This window comes from Thalassophryne amazonica, chromosome 20 (genome assembly GCF_902500255.1).
Source record: "Thalassophryne amazonica chromosome 20, fThaAma1.1, whole genome shotgun sequence".
NCBI classification, from domain to species: Eukaryota; Metazoa; Chordata; class Actinopteri; order Batrachoidiformes; family Batrachoididae; genus Thalassophryne; species Thalassophryne amazonica.
In genome coordinates this window covers 66,068,237-66,089,325 of record NC_047122.1, presented here as the reverse complement: position 1 = coordinate 66,089,325, position 21,089 = coordinate 66,068,237, and the positions used below count along the sequence as shown (strand labels likewise).

The 21,089-nt window shown below is 40.8% G+C and overlaps 1 protein-coding gene across 1 annotated transcript in view; it reads left to right on the top strand.

The window, feature by feature from the left end:
- trappc9 (trafficking protein particle complex 9) overlaps nucleotides 1–21,089 on the top strand; it is a 417,688-nt gene that overhangs the window by 260,786 nt on the left and 135,813 nt on the right. Inside the window, 1 exon segment of the mRNA XM_034160137.1 lies at nucleotides 19,253–19,406. Within this exon segment, the coding sequence (XP_034016028.1) occupies nucleotides 19,253–19,406 (154 nt within the window).

Genomic DNA, 21,089 nt, shown 5'->3' with positions numbered 1-21,089 from the left:
GAAACTCCTTGCTCCGTTGCCTGTCTTCTGTTCCTGTTAACTACAAATCCAATGCCTTTGTAGTATGAATCACCACTTTTGTAGTAGAAGTTGTGGCTGTAGTTTTGGATTCATGGCTTCCTCCTTATTGGACCGTGGAGGCCGTGGAGATGGAGTGTTACCTTAAAGGTGGACAATACTGCATTTGTATGCAACACTACACTCTCCTTCATCACTTCTGGCATTCAGTGATCCTGACGTACTGTTGATGGAAATTAATTCCGTCAATTTCTAGATTCATTGATGCTGTTTAGAGACATTAATCATGGTGTGTCTATACTTTTGACCCATTGTCAGTCTGATGTTGTGAAGAAAAACTGAAATAAATCTATCTTGTATTATTTTAAAATGTCACAATATGGCAACAAAGAAAGACAGTTTATCAAATTTAACTGTCAGATATATTGTTTGATAAAATGTAATATATGCGGTTTGGGTCAAATTGAGGTTGAAAGTTTTATTGAAGGTGTTTAAACTTCCATCGATCAGTCACATCATTATGACCACTGACAGGTGAAGTGGAGATCATTGATTCTTGTGACAGTGTTACCTGTCAGTGGGTGGAATATGTTAGGCAGCAAGTTAACATTTTTTCTTCAGTGTTGATGCGATGGAAGCAGGAAAAATGGGGATGTTTAAAGATTTGAGTGACTTTGACAAGGGCCAAGTTGTGATGGCTAGAAGACTGGGCTAGAGCATCTCCAAAACTGCTCCGCTTGCGGGATGTTCTTGGTCTGAATGATCTGTAGTGTCAGGAAGGAGACTGGTGAAACATTGACAGGATTGTACGTGGCCAAGGCGCACTGATGCACGTGAGGAGTGAAGCCTGGCTCATGTGGTCTGATCCAGCAGAACGTGTTCCTCCTAACATCTTGTTGCCCGTTACCTGTTGTGGTTCACGTCTCTGCTGCTGTTTTCTGCCCTTTTTGTTATTTTTTTTTTATGATATCTTTCGCACATTATGTTTATTCCGCAGTGAATTCTCCTCTGTGATGCTTTTATTCTGACACACCTGTTCCTTTTATACTTTGTTGGCTTTACCACCTGTTTCACAGGTGCTCATGCTTCTGTTTGATTGTGCATCCTCATTTATCCATTGATTGAGTCACACACTCTCTAGTGGTCCACAGCCCCTCACTCTTATGCCAGATTGTCTCAATCCTTTCTTGTTACTTGATCTACTACCTCCATAAATTGCTCTCTCATGGTGATCCTTTGTGTTTGAGTTCTAGTTGCTGACCACAGACAGTGTTGCCTCTTGGACTTTGTTCTTTTTGCTGGACTCTTTGCTCTTGTCAACAGTAATCCAGCTCCCTATTCATACGTAGACAGTATCTGAACAAACTATTGCTGTCCTTTGAAATTGTCGGCTGAAAATAATGGCTGCTTGGTTTTTATGGCTGTGTGGTTCTCTGCTTAGGGGTGTCCTGACACAACACACATTCAGTGGTCTCGTGGAATCTAGGAAGGCCTTTACATTAGGCAAGTGGTCACTATGTTATGGCTGATTGGTGCGTGTGTGTGTGTGTGTGTGTGTGTGTGTGTGTGTGTGTGTGTGTGTGTGTGTGTGTGTGTGTGTGTGTGTGTGTGGATGTTGTGGGCGAAAAGAGAATCTTTACCACCATTCTCAATTGGTGGACTGATAATAATGGAGTTTACCAATATTTTTCACTTGTCCAAGTGCGAGCTATGTATCTACTCTTCTGGTTGAGTGGTGGTCTTTTAGAAAGTGTCCTTAATGGTTGTGTTATTAGCCATGTGTATCTGTTTGAGCTTTGAAATCAGAAAAACTTCAAAATGCTCCTTTGATCTTCTGATATTAGTCACAGGCGCATCTTTTTTTGTCCCTTATGCTATTGTTGGTATCTTTAATGGTGATGGACAAAGGTGAAATCCCTCACACTGTGAATGTCCACTTTGATGTTCAGGGGTGTCTGTGAGGACCACTGAGACAAAAATACAATAATGACCAAAGTTTTGTTAAAAAAAAAAGTTGTAAAGCTTTGAAGAGCAAGAGTGCAGGCTGGAGGCGGCATGCTTGTTTTCCTGCTTGGTCTTGGATTAATGCAGTCAGATGCCTTACGTATTTGGTTAGTCAGTGTCTCTCTCTCTTTCTGTCTCTCTCTCTCTCTCTCTCTCTCTCTCTCCATCTCTCGCTCTCTCGCTCTCACTCTCACTAGAAGAGTGATTGACAGGCTATTTCCTTTTCCGTGTATGTATGTATATATGTCAAAGCTGGCACTCCCTCACAATACAAGTGATGCGCCTCATCTTAGTCTCTCTTACTAACCGTTTGTTTGATACAAAGTCAGTCCAGCCCTACTCAAAGATCCTCCAAAGACATGGAGTACCAAAGACGTCCAGTCATCATCTTTGATCATTGGTTAGCGCCCAAGTCTCACAACCATACAGCAAGACAGGTTGCACCAGGGCACTAAAGACTTGGATCTTCGTTCTCCTGTGAAGATATCTGCATCACCAAATGCCTCTGTCCAGTGACCACATGACTCCATGAGCTCTCCCCAGCACCTCTTGATGTCAAAGGCTGAGGACCCAGAGACATGTGCATCACGGTGAAGGTAAGTGGAATGTTTCTACAAGTTCAACACTTTCACCTCATACAGAGGTGTGAGTCCAGGAAGTCATTAAATCCTGGATCTCAGTTTTGATCCCTGACAATCGCAAACTCAGACACCAATTTCTCACTCAACGTCTCCAGTGCTGCACTTAGAGTATCTGTTGATTCCACAAAGATCATAGATCTGTGAAGTCAATGTCAGGAAATCTTTCTTTGCTAACAAAAACACCCAAGTCACTGGTTTCTGCAACCCAACACTTAGTCCATGCAACCATTGAACAGTATAGGAACCAAAACACATCCATGAGGAATGCCAGTTTTCACTGGGGAAAAACTCAGAGTTTCTGCCTCCATACAACCCTCACAGTATCTATCTATAGGCTGACTGTGATGTTCAGTAACTTCTTGGGGATCTCAAGATTTTTCAGGATGTCTCAGAGAGCAGTCTGATCAACTCAGTCAAATGCTTTGTGAAACGAAGAAGCACTGCCAGTATTCATGCTTGCACTCTGAGTACTTGCAGGGCTAGAATCTGGTCAAAAATAGCTTCTTGGACATGAAGACAAACTCTTCCAGCCACTGGAACTGAATCCTGTTACAAATCAATAAATTCATAATAAATTAGGGGCTCCTAATTTATCGGGAGGAGCTCGGAGTCGAGCCGCTGCTCCTCTACGTCAGTTGAGGTGGCTCGGGCATCTTTTCCGGATGCCCCCTGGATGCCTCGCTGGAGAGGTGTTCCGGGCACGTCCCATTGGGAGGAGGCCCCGGGGAAGACCCAGGACACGCTGGAGGGACTACATCTCTCAGCTGGCTTGGGAACGCCTTGTGGTTCCCCCGGAGGAGCTGGGGGAGGTGTGTGTGGATCGGGAGGTCTGGGCAGCTTTGCTTGAGCTGCTGCCCCCGCGACCTGACTCCGGATAAAGCGGAAGAAAATGGATGGATGGATGGATTGATTGATTGATTGATTAGGGGCATGGTTGTTTTGGTGGCAGATATTTTCCCGTGAGCCGAATCCAGGGCCCCATGAGCAAAGGCAGCTAGCCGCTGTACACTCAACCATATTAATCCTTATGTCGATCCTATTTTTTTCTTCTTTCACAACCTTAGAAAATTGTGCCAAGTTCTTTAAATACACACTTAAATCAGTGCTTTGTTGCTATGACACCACGTGGCTGTATTGTCATTTATAGCTGAGACCTGATCGTCCAGATGATATCAGCATGAGCTCCACTGTAATGATGTCTTCTGTAGATCTACTTCTCTGAAGGTTTTTTTTTGTTTCCTTTTCTTATGTGCTGTCAGTCTTTGGACATTTTTTTCTGAACTGAAATTATTGATGCAATGTGCAAATTATGCTTTAAGATGAGCAAAATTTATTTATAAATATAAACATTTCCAGCTTATGAGTCCTTTATATTTCATAAATGTCTGGAACATTTTAATTACACAGATTTAGTGGTGAGTCAGCCGAGCCTTTTTTGACGGAACTATTTGAACAAGATCTAATTGTCGGTACTGAAGAACTGAGGCACTTTTCCGTTGCTGTCAGCTGTCTAAAGAAGGTATTCCAGGTTGACAAGCAATGAGGGAGCTGGCGTGGAGCTGATGTTAACAGCCAATGACAAAGCAATGACCTGCTGCCTGCCTTTGAAATGAATTAAGTTAACAGTGTCCAAAGTAGTATTGGCCGTGATATTAGCAGATCAAATCTAGAAGCATGAATGGATGTTGCACATTGCCACATGCAGGAAACTATCCAGGGTTCCTACTGCTGACAACCTAGACAGACCTCCAGTTCATTCCTGTAGCTCAAAAGTCTCCAGGTATCTGTCACAGCCAGATGTTAGGTAGATGTTCCCTTGGCCTTCTGGTAAGAGGGAGTTTTTCCTTCCCACCGTTGCCTGTATCCTTGCTCTTGGGGTTGGTAAAGTTAGACATTACTTATGCGTTGTGCCTGAGGCAGCTTTGTTGTGATTTGGTGCTATGTAAATGAACTTTTTACACTTTATCTTACTTTGTCTTTTATTTGTTTTATTGCCTTTTGTAATTTTATTGTTATTTTTAATTCATTTATTTGTGATTGGGGGTAACTTGGTGCCCTTTTTTATTATGTACAGCACTTTGGTCGACTGTTGTCGTTTTAAATGTGCTTTAGAAGTAAAGGTTGAGTTGAGTTGAATTGGCCTCCTGTCACTAATGTCCTCAGCAATGTGGTACTTGCATACTGCTGGATTGTGTTCAGGAATTTGCACCGTAGTGTCACAGTTCACACTCCTTTACAGTGTAGATAGTATTCCTACCTGGGGACTCCTTACACAATCAGTGATTTGACACCAAGTCATTCCAAAGATTCTCTGGAAAGATCTCTTGTCCAGTCTAACACGTATCACACAGTAGAGCACACCACAAGTGTTATTTCTAGTTTCGGACTGACAGTTATTTGTTCAGTGTTGAAGCAGCACACGTAGTTCAGCTCATCTGTTCACCCATGGCAGTGTTGTTGGTCACCTCAGGGAGCACTGGTGTATGACATCTGATCATGTAAATGATCTGCTCACATGTGATCCCTTTCCTTGCCAGAAACCCTCTTACTTCTGCTACCTACTGACTCCACTATCTAAATAGCAACGCACCACTTTCAAGCACACGTGGCCCTCAAAGGCAGCGACAGATGACACTGATTGGTGGAATTCATGCAGCAGCCAAAACACGCCCCTTATTCATTAGAGTTAATACCACCACTTTCTCCAAACGGATGTTGTGCTCACATTATGCACAGTGTAAATAGCAAAGTGGACTTTGACCACGCCCACTTGCACTTGGGTAGTGCACTTTAGACCATCAAGACAGGGTCCTAACTATTAAAAGCATCCAGAGTGACCAGAGCTCACAATAATGTGGTAAAAATCAAAGCAAAAACATATAAAGAATTGGATTTTTTGTTTGCAGGATCTTGATGGGTTGTCTGATACAGAAGGTGCTGTGTTCCATGTTCTTGATATGTTGTTTAAAGCTATAGTACATTAGACGTCCATTTGTGAGTGCACAGAGAACCTTATAAGAAGACATAAGACCTCCTTAAAGCAAATCTACAGATTGTCTTTATGTAGAAGCTGGTAGGTCATTTATGTTAGTGCAGTTTTTGTCAACAAAATATATATTACCTGTGGCCACTTGTCAGCTCTGACAACATAAGCAGGTGTCCAAGCAGCTCTGGGGTCATTGCATGCAGAGTCCACAGTAGCTGTAGCTGGGGATCTGAAAACATGCATAGACATTCAAACTGACAGTGTGCCAGAGCTTTGCAGCTTGAGAAATGAGCGAGCAAGTGTTTGAGGTGCAGAGCCACCTGCTTCTGTGTTAGCTTAGATGACATTGTGTTCTGGACAGGCAGAGCCGTGCATGTTAATCTCCATCTCCACTTTGCAGTCGCACCACAGCTGGGTCAGTTAAGATGCATTCACATGTTGATGGTAGAAAAACTGGTTTTCGAGGAGTCACAGTTGATTAGATGGTGACCTGCGCTGCCGGCATGTTGCAGTGTTAAGAAGTCGGACAGGCATTTACTGAAGTGGAAGATGCCACACTGTTTTAGCATTTTGCACATTGTTACATTAAAACAGGATGTTCTGTCTGTTGCTTAAAATATCAGCTGTTTTTACTTACTGCTTCAGATAATACCTTGCTAAAACCTTGCACAAGTTTGGGGATGAGCTTGGTGGCACAGGTTGGGATAATATTGTTCTTATTTTTTTCCTTGTCACACTTTTTTTCTGAAATATATACCCTACATGCAGCTTTAGCACTTTTTGCCAACTATAAGCTGGTTAAGGTCCTGTGTTTTTGTTTTTTTCCTTGACACCAGTAGCTTTTTCAGTTAGTCTCAATGAGAATGCTGCGTATGCACCTACATTCAGTCACCTTCAGTAAGAGTGCCACACCCAGCATCTTTTTTCACTGTGCCCTGCTTTTTTATGCAGCTGCTCACAGCGTATTAACTTTTATGAAAGGCACTGTGATGTCACCTTTTCAGGCAACCAATCAGGTTGTTGAAAAAGAGAACTTATCATTTCTGTTTGTATTCAGCTGATTTGTCAGAAGCTCTATCACGATATAGACAAAAAAAAAAAAAGACAAACCTTCATCTGTAATTGCAGATTGGACAGACACTGTGTTCCCCCTGAGAGTGAGTACTTTTGACCAGGTTGCATTATGAGGTAGTTGTTAGCTGTTTATTTTTGTCATGCAAACAGATTCCTGGAGGAGGGCCTTTTCTTTTTAAGAAAGCATTGAGTTGGGTTGCAGGGATGAAACATTTCACAGTGCCCTCTGTGCACATTTATGTAAAAAACAAACAAACAAACAAAAAAAAAACATGGGCCTGATTTAATAAGATCCCAGATAAGGAGTGATAAGTTGTGTGGTCAGTTCAAACTTTTGTATGTTGGAGTGGAGACAGTTTTGTGGGTGATTTATTCAGAGTAAATGCACAATAATGTGACCTGGACATCAGCATGTAACTGAGGATTTTGTGTTAATGGCTTTAAGTGCAAAATTAAATTAAGTCATCCACTGAAGTTACTGGATGCAGGTTCAAGAAACCTCTTTATCTACATCTAGTATACATGGAAGATAACTCATTACTCAAATAACAGTGTACTTTTGATTTATCTAATCCTGTCTATATTAAATTTACAATCATTATTTCTCTGATTGTCTAATCTACTTTTAAAACTGAATACAGTCTCTGTTGTTATTGTAAATGAGAATTTCCTCAGATCCAGACATGACCTTCTTTTAAATCATTTCTTCCTTTGACCCCCTTCTGTTGTCTGCTAGTAATTGGAGGTCAGAAGTACAGTCCCTTGAAGTATGCACCTTGTGCTTTGTTACAAATGCATTCTGACACTTTGTTTACACGCTGGCAATAAAAAATAAAGAAAAGAAAACAATCTCCTGTTTCAGACATTCAACTCCTGCTCCATCATGCCACTGCAATAAACCAGCGACCAATCACAATGCACGCCATCTGTGAAACACACACAGAACCATGCACACAGTTCTCAGTACGTGCCACTTGCAGAATGCACCGGAACCACCCACCAGCCTGCCATAAAACTGCAGACAAGAACTAAATGTCTCAAACCGGAAACTGCTTTTATACATTTGTTTTTTTTGTTGTAATAGCCACTGTGCATCCTTTGCGCACAACCATGATTTCTCACACAGACTCTGATGTGCGTGGCTGTTTTTGGTCCACCTCTTACACATGGAGACGTTTATTAAAGAATCCAGCACAAAATGAACAAACTCACGAAATTCAGATTTTGACAGCATCTGCTACATTTCCTTTTGGCCTTGATCAATTGTATTACGTGTGCAAACCTCACCTATTTGCATGTTTCCTCCCACAACTTTGCACTGTTAGGTGGACAAACCCCAGATTGCATATTCATGAAAACAGACCTGCTACATGCTATTTTGTGCATTTACGAGACGCAGTCCTTGTTCTGCACTGTTAGTAAAGCAGCATGCAGGTGTATGTGTGAGTGCACTGGCATTTATAGACCGTCGGGTCTAGAACTTATTAAAGTGATCAGATGCTGGGCTGTCACTGGAATCAGCCTGTTCATTTAAAAGAATTCTCTGTCCACAAACTGAGGACAGATGTCCAAAGCAAACAGAGAAAATAGAAAGGTTGTTGCATATTGCACTAGAAATAAAAATAGCTCAGACAGTTAACCTCAGTAATAGTCTACAACACCTCAGTATCAGACATCTATTAGAGGATGTAACACCTGCAGCTGTGCAGCAACTGGCTTTGAAATGATTTTTTTTTTCTTCCCAGCAGCTCATCATACTGAGTGAGACTCTGCTGTCTCCGTAGCTATTGGAAACAAAGTGTTACGCAGAGTCAGCTGCAGTCTAAATATAGTCTGTTGCTCTCTCCTGCCTCTGCACAGGCCTCTCTGGAGCTCCGCCCTTAAGCGTTTGCACGTGAGCTAAAAATAACTCGCTTGGTGAGAGCGATAAGATATGGACACACACTGTGTGTTCTTCACGCTCGGCTACGACCCAGCGGCTTAGCACATTAGGTAGCTGTTAAAAAGATGCACAAAGCTCTCGATAAAGGTTTTGTTGTGAGTGATTTGGTTGTCTGTAAGAGGCTGTTAATCCAGTGATTCACGACTCTGCCGCGGACAAAATGGAATGCATGCATTTAATGCAGCCGTAACATCCTTTTTGGTTTGAGGCAACTTGTTATAAAGAAGAAGGCCTGTTGCTGTGACCAGATCAGTCAAAGCCGTTGTAGTTGCTGCTGTTCAAACCCTTTACACAGGATGAAGTTCGTTGTACTTCCCTTGTGCATCCACCAAATGTGCGAGGACGCCGTCAGAAGCTCAAGGGAGGCACAAGGGACACTCAGTGGAAGCACAGAGAACACTATGAGCGCTATGGTCACCATAAATTATTGCACATGTTCACAACAAATGCTCAGCAGACACCGAGGGTGAAGGATGTTGAAAGAAGGCACAAGAGAGGCACAGGGAATGCCTAGGTTGTTAAGGGATTGCTCATGGACACTCTATGTTTGGTGTCATTTTCCTGCATTGTTTGGTCACCTATGATTGCCGATGGATGCACAGAAGAAGCACAAAGCAAGCTCAGTGGATGTATCGGTCGCTCATAGAATGACAAAAAAATTTACCCAAAATACAATGTTAATCAGCCCCCCAAAGGATGCTGGAGCATTTACACAGAAATGTGTTTTTCACCCCTTCTGCATCCCTTATGCATCCCGATTGTTTTTAGGATGCTCAAGGTGGTGCTCAACAGACGCCATCAAGGGTAAAGGGGGCTTCACAGAGTCTTGAGGGTCCTGGTGCTTCCTATCTTTCTGTACGGTCGTGAGATTTTTGACACGGATCAGATTTGACATGTTTGGCACTCTGTCCCTCTGGAGGATCCTTGGGTGCCACTGGAATGATGTTGTCAAATGAGCCATTTCGGGTGACTCAGGTGAGGCGTACCAATTGCATTGTGAAGCGCCGTCTGCTATGCCATCATGGCCAAGTATGACATTTTTCTGGTGTCTTGGTGTTGAGGACCCCAGCCTGTAAAGGACAAACAGATGCTGACGTGTCAGCTAGCTGCAGCAGATAGAAGTCTAGTTTTGAGAATCAGGGTTGGACAGGTTCTTTGCCTCCCACAGTTGTCAACAGGGATTTATACAAGCGAATTTAGATTTCAGTTCATTTTGAAGGCTTCAGAGAAACATGTAGACCAGTAAGGGAAGACTTTTATGCAAAACCAAAAGCAATGGGCAAGCATGTCCTCAGCAGTGTCATAAGGACAAATCTTGATCCTGCAGTAGTATAGACAATGTGGTGTTTTAAATTTGTACTTAGTTATGTCTGACATTAACTGAACAGTCATTTATGTTGGTCAGACTTTATTTTTTTTCAGCACAAGTGCAGTGAGACAAGCTCTCATAGACTACATTTGCATGAAGTCTTTCAATCGAAATGGAATCCAGTAAAAATAGAATGATTCCAAACAGTTATATTATTTACATCCAGATAATATAAATCAGGAGATTCAGTTGATCCATGTGTTTATTTGTATTGATGTGTAGGAAGCAGCTCCTGTTGCTCTGTAATTTTATTTCACATATTGTATTTCCTGCTGCTCAAACTGCACCAGGAGAGACACTCAAGAGAACAAGAGAAGTATAACAACAAAATCACATCATCTTGTTCTGTGCTCTTGTACTCTTTCCTGACAACACAAACACAATATATGAATACTGTGCAGGAGAGAGATAGAAGCCAAAGAGGCTTATCGGAAACCCAGACAAAAAGAAAAACAAAAATATCACAACAATAAACAAGAGAATTAAATCAATTCATGAAGTATAAGATGTTTGAATCAGTTAAAACCAGGTAATATATTAACATTATAAATACTCATACAGGAGGGGTGGTGGCCAAGTGGTTAATGCGCTTGGTTTCATTTCAGAAGGTTGCGGGTTCAAATCCCACCCCTGCCACATTTCTCCATGTAATGTGGAGTTGCGTCAGGAAGGGCATCCGGCGTAAAACTTGTGCCAATTCAACATGCAGATCCACCTTGGATTTGCTGTTGCGACCCCAAGTGCAAACAAGGGAGCAGCCGAAGGGACTTACTATAAATACTCATACAGGAGCTCTTCTTTTAATCCACTTTTATATCTGTATAAAGTGATAAGTGGATTTAGAAGATGACCTATTATTCCAAGATTTAATACCATGATGTCTAACGTGACGCTGATAATGAGTCGTTCTGTGCAAAAATAAATGCAAATATGAGGTCTGCCTTGTCGGATAATTATGAATTTGATGGTTATGTACAAAATAATATTTAATAAAAAAGGCCAACTATTATCCTGAAGAGCTCTGAAGACAAATATACAGGTCAGGAAAATATTTATATGATAGATATTTAAGAGCTGCAATTTAAAAAACAAAGGTGCACTAGGAGTGCTAGGTTTCGAAAAGGTAGCTATTCGAACAAATTTTTTCTGTAAGAGAAAAATTTTGTTTATATAAGTTAGAAAGGTGCTTCCCCATACAATATTGCAATAAGTTAAATACAGATAAACTAAACTGTAATATAATGTTAAAAGACATTTGTGATGTACAAAATATCTTATTTTGCTTATGATTCCTATTGATTTAGTTATTTTTTACAAACATGTTAAATATGTTCTTTCCAACACTATTTGTCATCCATCCATACACCCAAAAACATGTAGAAGAGACCCTTGATATTTCTTTGTCTATGTAAATTTTAATTTGATCATGATTACACTTTTTATTGCCAGCAAATAACATAAAATTAGACTTTTTTTTTATATTTAACGATAATTTATTAACTTTGAATCACATTGAATAATTCAAGAGATCATTATTTAACCTTTTAACCAAACCATCTATATCTTCCCAAAATCGAACCTTGAGGAACTCCACAGTCTATAGAATTCATTTCAGATTCCAAATTCAGAAGAACATACTGTTTTCTCTCTAATAAATAATTACTAAACCATTTATGGACAGTTGCTTTAGATCCATATTTATGTAACTTAGAAAGCAAAATTTCATGATTTACTGTATCAAACGCTTTCAAAAGGTCTAAAAACACACCAATTCCAAATTCACTGTTGTCTAAAGCTGCATGAATTCTATCCATGCATGATAATCTGTGACATACTTACAAGTCATCAGAGTACATGACCAATCTTGTATCACTGCGTAAGTGATGACCATTACATAAAGTTTGTTTGCATAGCTAGGAGGTGCTAACATTGACTTACGTCATAGCTTCTTAAAGGATTTCACTGCTCTTGTGATTTTGATTTGGTCTGATCAGATTCAAGTATTGTTTCTGATTGAAAAGTTCAAATTCTCAGTCATTGAAGTGATTAAAGGGTTTGTTTTGTTCTGTGTGGATGTAGTTTGTGACATGAACATTTTATATTGACAGAGTGTTTTTATGAGGAAAGATAGACCAGGTAAATCTGACTGATTAGTATCTCGCTTATTAAATATTTTAACTGGTGTTTCTTCATGTCACTGTTTGTAAAATTCTTGTCACGCTTTCATGATTTTGCCAGCAATGAATACTGACAGGCGCTGAGTTGCCAAAATCCTGCCACTTTGTGGTTGTTCCAAATGGTGCAGTGAAATTGTAAAACAGTTGCGAAATGACATTTCATGACGACTCCTCCATCATGTTTGTTGATGTTGTGTTTGGCTTGTTGTCGTGCTTAACTACTCTTGGCTTACCCGTAGCCATTCTTGGTGCATTGTGGGAAATTTGCGGCTATGAGTGGAGTACGACTCTGCCCCGACCTGTCACAGGCTCTCTACGAGGTGCTGTGCATAGGCAGTGGGAAAGTGTGTTCAAACTGTTGGCTAGTGGAACTGTGTGACAATGGATAAATGGGCTCTTGTTTTTATTGTAGTGTTGGCCAACAGTCTGTGTCCATCTGATCATTTCTTTTGTACAAACTGTCCCCAGTAGAAGCCAATATGTTCTCCACAACATGTTTATTTCTCTGTCTTACTTGTTTTTGGAGTTCAACAGTCCTTATGTTAAGTAACAGCATCGCCTTTGGTGTGCACATGTGCTAAAAAATGAGTCCCACATACAGAAAAAAAAACAAAAAAAAAACGGTCTATTTATACACCACTGTGACACGTGCTCTAGAGAATATTATTGAATTCAGTGTTAAATGAGATTGGGGATATTGACATCAGGTTTTGTTTCATCAAAAATCTCTTGTTGTAAGCAATTGAAAAGATACTTGTAGCTCACAGGTCACTTTCATTTATTTTCAGGTGAGAGTTTATCTTTGTGAGGAGTTTAATTTGTTAAGTGAGTGAAACATTCACCCAACTGAAAAATGTACTGTTTGGCTTGAAATAATAGAAATTAACAGCCACCAAAGACTCAGATTTAACCTGCATTTATTCACATTGGAAACAGACCTGATGTTCAACATGTTTCAGACACATGGTAGCTGTGAATTATGTGCATGCTGCGTCATTTATTAAGTCAGTCTTAGTATGCTAACAGCCCCGGGGAGACCACATCTAATACAACACATGCCACGTAGCTATAATTAACGTTGATTGCGTTTAAACACTGCGTGCACTGTTTTGACACCAGTAGCTGGTCAGGTCCATGTCTTTGAACACTGACCCAGTTTTTGTGTTTTTGTCTTTGTACACAATGTTAGATTGGCTACAACTTTATTGATCCCTTGGGAAGACTCCCTCAGGGAAATTGAGGTTCCAGCAGCATTAGGCAGCAGCACACAGGGTCAAGGCCCCCTGACACTTGCATGACTTTGAACCGCGCATTTGCATGCACTTTGCCGTGCACAAGCGTAAACTCCTCTCAGACTCGTTGTAAACCATTGTAAATTGTGCGGGACTTCGTGCGCAGAGAAAATTTTGAAATGTTTCAAATCTGTCAAGCATTAATGACATCAACTTCAAGTGAACATTGCGCAAGCAAGTCAAAAACACTGCGTGCGAGTGCGTCAGTGTACCACATCAGAGCGCAGCTCATCTGAACCATTATAACGAGATGTTAAATCTATCATAAACATACTTTTACAGCTGCTCTTAAGAAGGAAAGAACATACAACTGTTTTACCAAGCTATTACAATATAAACATGAGAAATAATTACCTTCTAGATGGCTCCAGTGTGTTCTCCGCTTCATTAAGCGCATGAGTGCAAGAGAGAGAAAAAAGCAGCAGCTGGAATACTCCTCTGTGATTCCGGAAGTGATTAGAGGTGTTTTCAATAGAAAACTCGGAGAGAAAATGATTAATCCACTAAGAAAATATTTTATATTTGCGGTGTCCAGCACACAACAACAAAGCGCGGCATCCAGCTGGGAACACAGCGGGTGGGATTGTCATAACGAGGTGCACGGATCAAAGTCGTGCAAGTGTCAGGGCGCCTTAAGAAGCACACAGAGTATCAAAAGTGAAAGTAAGAAAGAAAAACATTTTGTCAATATAAATACAAAATGAAACATTCGAGATGTCCTTGTAGTTCAAACTTTCAATTTGAATTAAAGGTGTTTAACAACAAGATTGCATTAAAATTTCATTAAAATATGACATTAATTGGAGCAGGTAACTCAGTGGGATGAGGAGTTCAGCCAGCAGTATGAAGACTTGGATTCGATTCACGTCCGCTCCACATGTCTGTGTCCTTGGACAAACGGTTTCATTTGCACTGTCCCAGTCCACCCAGCTGTACAGTGGTACTGACCCTGGTAATCCTGGCAAGTTACAGTAGTCATCCCAGTAACCAGGGATAAGCACAAGCTTCAGTGCGTTTCAGGGACTGTGTCGGATGTATGTCTTTTCTTCTTCAAGGGGTTTAACAAAACTATTGTATTAACTATTTAGGAATTACAGCCATTTTACACACAGTTCCTCCATTTTTAGAGTCCACAAGTAGTTGGACAAACTATATGAGGAATACTGTGAAGACAAATCACTTTTATTGCCAGTTTTCTTTACACAAGTGAGGAAATGGACACATGAACCTTTCCAAATCACAGAATATATCTTACATTTCATTTAGAACATGTACTAATACGAGGTCTGTTAGAAAAGTATCCGACCTTTTTATTTTTTTCAAAAACCTGATGAATTTGAATCACGTGTGCTTGCATGAGCCAACCTTGAACTTTCGTGCGCATGCGTGAATTTTTCACGCCTGTCGAGTGCGTCATTTGCTTGTAAGCAGCCTTTGTGTGAGGATGGGTGTAGTCTCTCGTCATTTTTTCTTTGCAAGGAAATGGCGGAACAACTGGAGCAGCACAACTGCATCAAATTTTGCCAGAAACTGGGCGACAGCCAGGTGGAAACCATTCGGATTATTCAGACAGGTTTCGGTGACGATCCTATGGGCATCACACAGATTAAGGAGTGGTACAAACGGTTTAAAGACGGCCGCACAACGGTGGAGAGTGAGCCGCGCTCCGGGCGACCATCAACATGCTGAAATGACCAGATCATTTCCAAAGTGAATGCTGTGGTGATGTGGGACCGTTGTGTGACTATCCGAGAAATTGTGGAAGAGGTGGACATCAGCACTTTTTCGGCACATTCCACTGAGACAGAAGATTTGACCATGAAAACAGTTGCAGCAAAATTCATGCCGATGGTTTGGGCACGAAGCTGATGGCGGAACAAAAGTGCCACTGTGTTGAAGTCTCACAGGACATGTTGTGACATGCCCAGCTCTTCCACAATTTCTCGGATAGTCACACGACTGAAAAGCCACCGAAAGCCGTCTGAATCTTCCGAATGGTGGAAGAGGTGAGACTTCAACACAACGAGAGACTCCACCCATCCTCACACAAAGGCTGCTTACAAGCAAATGACGCAACCGACAGGCGTGAAAAAATTCACGCATGTGCACAAAGGTTCAAGGTTGGCTCATGCAATCACATGTGATTCAAATCCATCAGGTTTTTGAAAAAAATTAAAAGGTGGGATACTTTGCTAACAGACCTCGTATAAACAACCTGTACGATGCTTCACAATGAATCTGTAATGTACAGTAGGCAGTTCTCAAAAACCATGAAAGAACAAGAGTAGATGTCTGAACTTGACAGCCGGACAACTGGGCAGGAGTCGGGTTTCTGTGGAGAAACTGTGCAAAGTGCAACTTTTTGTCTGTTACATCAACATTTATACAGATCCACGTTGTAGCGGATCCGAGACTGATTTCTTAAAAAGGTGATGTGAAATTTCAGCTGAAGTTGCCAGAAGGATTGTGGGAGGTTTGAGCCTAAATTTGATGTTTTGTTATATTAAAATTTGTTCTCTGTTCTGCTCCACCGTGAAGCTGTGATCCAGCCACATAAGATTACGATTGTACAACTACAGCTGATCTACGTCAGTGTTTCCCCTCAGATTTTCATCATGCAAAGTGATATTCATCAAAAAACAAACAAACAACAAAACAAAGAAACTCAAATTGAGGTGCGTAATGTGGAAAAATACAAGGACTGAGACGCACAAACTCTAAAGTGGTGTACTGATTATTCATGTAATCCTCCCATAGTCCAGCTATTACATATGCATTTTTCTGTGACATGCAAGTTTTACCAATGAGTGTGTGTGTCACGTAGAAAAATCATGAGTATATTAAAGACTTCCCAAAGACTAGGATCACTCAGTTTCAGCATCACTCACCTCTGCACCGCCAACTGCATGGATGGAAACAATATATTTGAGTATACGCAAAATTTAGTGTGCATATTTATTGGTAGGATCCATCTGCTCATCATTGGCAGATGTCAGGATGGCACGATTTATTTATTTTTTTAAAGTTTAACTCCAGGCACCCTGGCAAAGAATGTCAAAACAAAAGCAGGCCATGTCAAATTGTCTGTTAGCCGTAAATGATCAGTCCTGATTAAGGTGCTGCACAGCTGCTGACATCATGAGCCCCTGTGCACCCATCACTAAAAACAATCAGCATGCAGACACACTGAGGAATTACAAAGGTTTAGCACTGTTTTTATGACACGTTGTCTTCAGTAACACAGCTGTCTGGTGTGAAACAGACGTTATTGACAAAAGGCTTCTACAGCAGTGGATTGTGTGAACAGTGAGGGAACGTTTCATGAGAAAATACATCTGCAGTGTAAAATATATTTCAGGTGGGTCAGTGTCAAGACTTTTGCCATCTTGCACCTTGTTCAACCTCTTTGTTAAAAACTGTTAAAACCCCAGAAGATTCTGAATGTGCGTAAAAACTACAATCACGGTGCTACGGATGTGCCAAAAAGATTGCTGATTTACAATTGAATAGATATTTGATGTTATTTTTTGTTATTTTGTCAGTATTATTTTATGTTGCTGTTATTTTATTTAATTTTTTTTCTGGTCCAGCGTGGATCCAACAATATTACAAAGGAAATGCTGTCCTTGCCTATTCAGAGTTTGACACTGCAACACACTGGAAATATTCATGCATTCATCCCCTGAAAACTGGCTATAAAAGATGTGATTTGGATTAAAATTAAGCCTTATATTTACTTTGTCCAATGACTTACACAATGGGCTCCGAAAATGGAAGGACTATGTGTAACAATGATCAAATTCTTAAATATTGTCATCCAAGGTTTTCTTGAATTGAAATGTCCACTCGAAGCACATCTTGATGATGTACAGAAGCACCGTTACAAACGTTGTCACTGTGTCAGTACTGATGTACCTGACTGTAAATCAGACTTTGGGCTTCGTTATAGACGGGTTTGAGACTCAGGAGGGCTACCTCAGACATTAACCTTTTTTATTTTATTTTTTTCTGAGACCCTCTGAGACCAAGGTGAAATAATTTCATGGTGTAATTTAATGGCACAGAAAATGACTGTGTTTGGGGTTTGAAATGCTCTGGGCAATCAAGAGACTCCGCTTCAGCCCATCGCCCCCTTAGACTAATTACGAGTTATGAAAAATGTCACATAGGTGAAGCCGACATCAAATACCACTTGGGGGGAAAAAATAAAATAAAAAAATAGAACAGCCGTGCTGACTGACACATGCTGACAGTAAAATTGACCCTCTAATTTATATGCTGTACGTGAACGTGAATAGCACCACTTACGTCTGTCGTTCTCATCTTCAGCAGTGGTGAGTTCACAGGCATTATTTGAATGAAGGTTTTTCACACCTCACAGACCAACAAATGGATGAAATCTGTCCATCATCCATCTGTCTTTCTACTCACACGATCTTGCAATTATACAAGCTTCCTTTTTCAGCCTAAGCAGGCTGTTAGCTGGTGGCTGAATGGAAGCAGACAGGTGGAACAAGTTGGGGAGTTATGCGTTGAGATGTTCCACGGTGGCCTCGGCTCAGCTCACAGCTTGTTATTAAAAGTCGTGTAATAGGCCAGATAAGTGTCCAGATACGGCTTAATCCTTACAAGACCACACAAGGAAATCAATAGAAGAAGAAAGCACTGAGAGTGTCGGCAGAGCTTAACTCCTATTAGCACTTTGCCACAGGGTCTGTGAATAATCATTTCTTTGGGAGGGTGGATCTATGTTAGGATAGGCTGTGAAATAGTTGCCATTCCTTTTCTCCTTTGAGGTGTGTGTCTCTGGAGTGGTTAAGAAACCTGTTCGTCTGCCATAATTTCACCAATGACTTATAATATTGTAAGGCTGCAGATCCTCTTTTATGAGTCTGACATAGAGCCATAAGTATTTGGATAGTGACACAGTAATTTTTTTTTTTTTTCTTCTTCATTTTTCTTCTAAACTCAACCACAGTTGACCAATGCTACTATACAGTATACCTGCTAGGGTGGAAGGTAACATTTGGTGGCCAGCTACTGAATGACTGGTAAAGGCAACGCCATCTGAGTACTGGAGGTCACTCCTGGTTATCGTCTTGGTACTGAGTCGCTACAGATAGTATGGTTGATATAAAATGTTGAGACCACTGGACTGAAGTCAGGGACACTGACTGAGTGAACTAATCTGTTTTGTTCTCGTTACCTTCCCTGTCCCCACACAGCATGTCACAGCATCAGCTCTTTGTTCAGCGGGAGTTTGCGCTGTCAGTGAAATAATGTGTCTCACTGTTGTGTAGTTGTTGAATGGAAACCCTGATTGGTGTGGTTTAACTGGAGGAAGGCAACACTTTGACACCTGGATGTGACACATCAGCATCAGGTGATAATCAGCCTGGTTTCTGTTAGTAAACTCCAAATAAGTACAGTATGTTGGTAGAAGTTTGAGTGCTGAGGGCATGTGTTCAAACTCTAAATAATTTATCAATGCCAGCTCTCACTTGACAAACCGCATAGTTCAGTTTGTTTGTTTGTATCAGACAAAAATGTAAGATCAGAAAGTACACACGGTATCTCTGCTTTACTGAAGGACAAAGTAACACTGTGTATGGAGTCTGTTGTTTTTAAACTGGAGCTAATTATCCTGATCTTTAGGATGTGTCCAAAACAAATTCTCATCTTTTTAAGTATTTTTGTACAGAGAAAAGATACGAGTGCACATTGTGGATATTTCTGTCTCCCATTGCAGGATGGCCATTCAGGTCGACAAGTTTGACTTTGAGACTCTGCCACAGCCTGATCAGGAGAAAGTTCGCTTCACTAACCTGAAGCAGTTGGAGGAAGAGCGACAGCATGTCCAGGGCTGCCGGATCAACAGCAAGCTGGGCATCTGTTGGAGCATCATATCCTTTTACAGACCACATGTCCGGCAGAGCTTCAGAGAGAGCCGTCTGTGTTGAGGTGACGGTATAAGTTGGCATTCTTGAACAGCACCATGTTTTGACCCACACAGGCAGTGAAGTGATGGAATTGAATGCAAGGCCTTTATTTATTAAACTGTGCATAGAAAACATTCTAAATGCTGTTGTACAAGCGAAATGTATTAATCAAGCAGGCCCACTTCAGTCATATGCACATCAGTACCACCTGTTGATAAATCCTACATGATGTAAACCTTTGTACTCCTGCATGTTCATAGTCATTTGCCTTCAGAAACGCCCCCAATTAACTTTCTGGTAACAAAATATCCTTTTGTTGCTTGTGCTCCTTGCCGGAATGGCGGAATATGAGAGCGAAGAAAATACATTTTTGTGAAACAGAGATTGAGGTGTTTGTGGGTGGTGACAGCAGTGAGATGACACAAATAAATGCAGCAAGTGGCAACACGAGGTGGCAGCAGTGAGTCCATAAGTAGTTTTGAACCCAACCATTGGTAACTACTTTTCACTCATAATGCTAGGCTGGTTCTTAATTTAGAAATCACAATCACTTGTGGATATACTTTTTAACAAGTTCACCACAAGAACCAGCTTAAGACATTCCAGTTAGCAGAATGAGTGGACAATTATTTATTGTTACAGCTGTTCCAGAATCCTTTGCGCTCATGTGATGAAGATAGAATGTCCCCTGATGAAAATTGAACAGTGGAAATAACGTGGTTGGAGGCGGAGATTGAGGTTCTTATTGATGAAGTCAAAAGCTGCTGTTTTTGTAGGTTTTGACACAATGAGGCTACCTCTCTATTTCAACATAATTATGAGATATGTACTGTGATTTTAAGACATAAATAGTGTACGTGGGCAGGGCTTTGAACCGGTTCAAGGAACGAAAACGAAAACCGGGAACTTTTCCTGTTTTACATGGAGCAGAAATGAAACCAGAAACTTTATTATTTTTTATGTTCCGGAACAGAAAAACGTATTAAAAATAATGGTAACTGGTTAATACCGGTTTTTATTTCTTTTCTCAAAGTTTCTGTAGCCTACAAATAAAAAAAAAAGTCATTCTTCTCCTGCGCAAGTTTCTATGACCCGCTGGGGTTCACTTCCTGTGTGACGTCGTTCGCTGACTGAATGGAGAGAGCAGGAAGGTGGACTACTATCACGTCTCCACATCTTAAATAAGAGGTAAATATTGCAGTCTATCGTTATTCAAAAACCTGATGACTGAATGGGCTGAGGGATTTTGTGGTTGCCCACCAAGTGGCATAGCCACGTGACTTTATAATGTCGTTGATGTTTGTGTTGACAATCCTTCGGTTAACAATAAACAACACATTTGAAATAATAATTGTTTTGAATTATTTCTTATCTAATTTAATGAAGGTTGTAATAGAATTTGCCTACATTTGGCTTAAGCTGGATGAGACAGAGGCATAATTTTATAGCCATTTGTTAAACAGCTGATGGAACGTAATTAACTGTTCTGGGAACTAAATGTTTTTGTTCTAACCGGTTCGGGAACGTCTATTTAATGGTGGAACCCAAAACCAGAAACGTTAAAATTCCGTTTCTGTTCGGAACAACCAGTTGGAAGAAAAATGTGGTTCAAAGCCCTGTACGTCAGTCAGGTTGCATGCTGTGTAG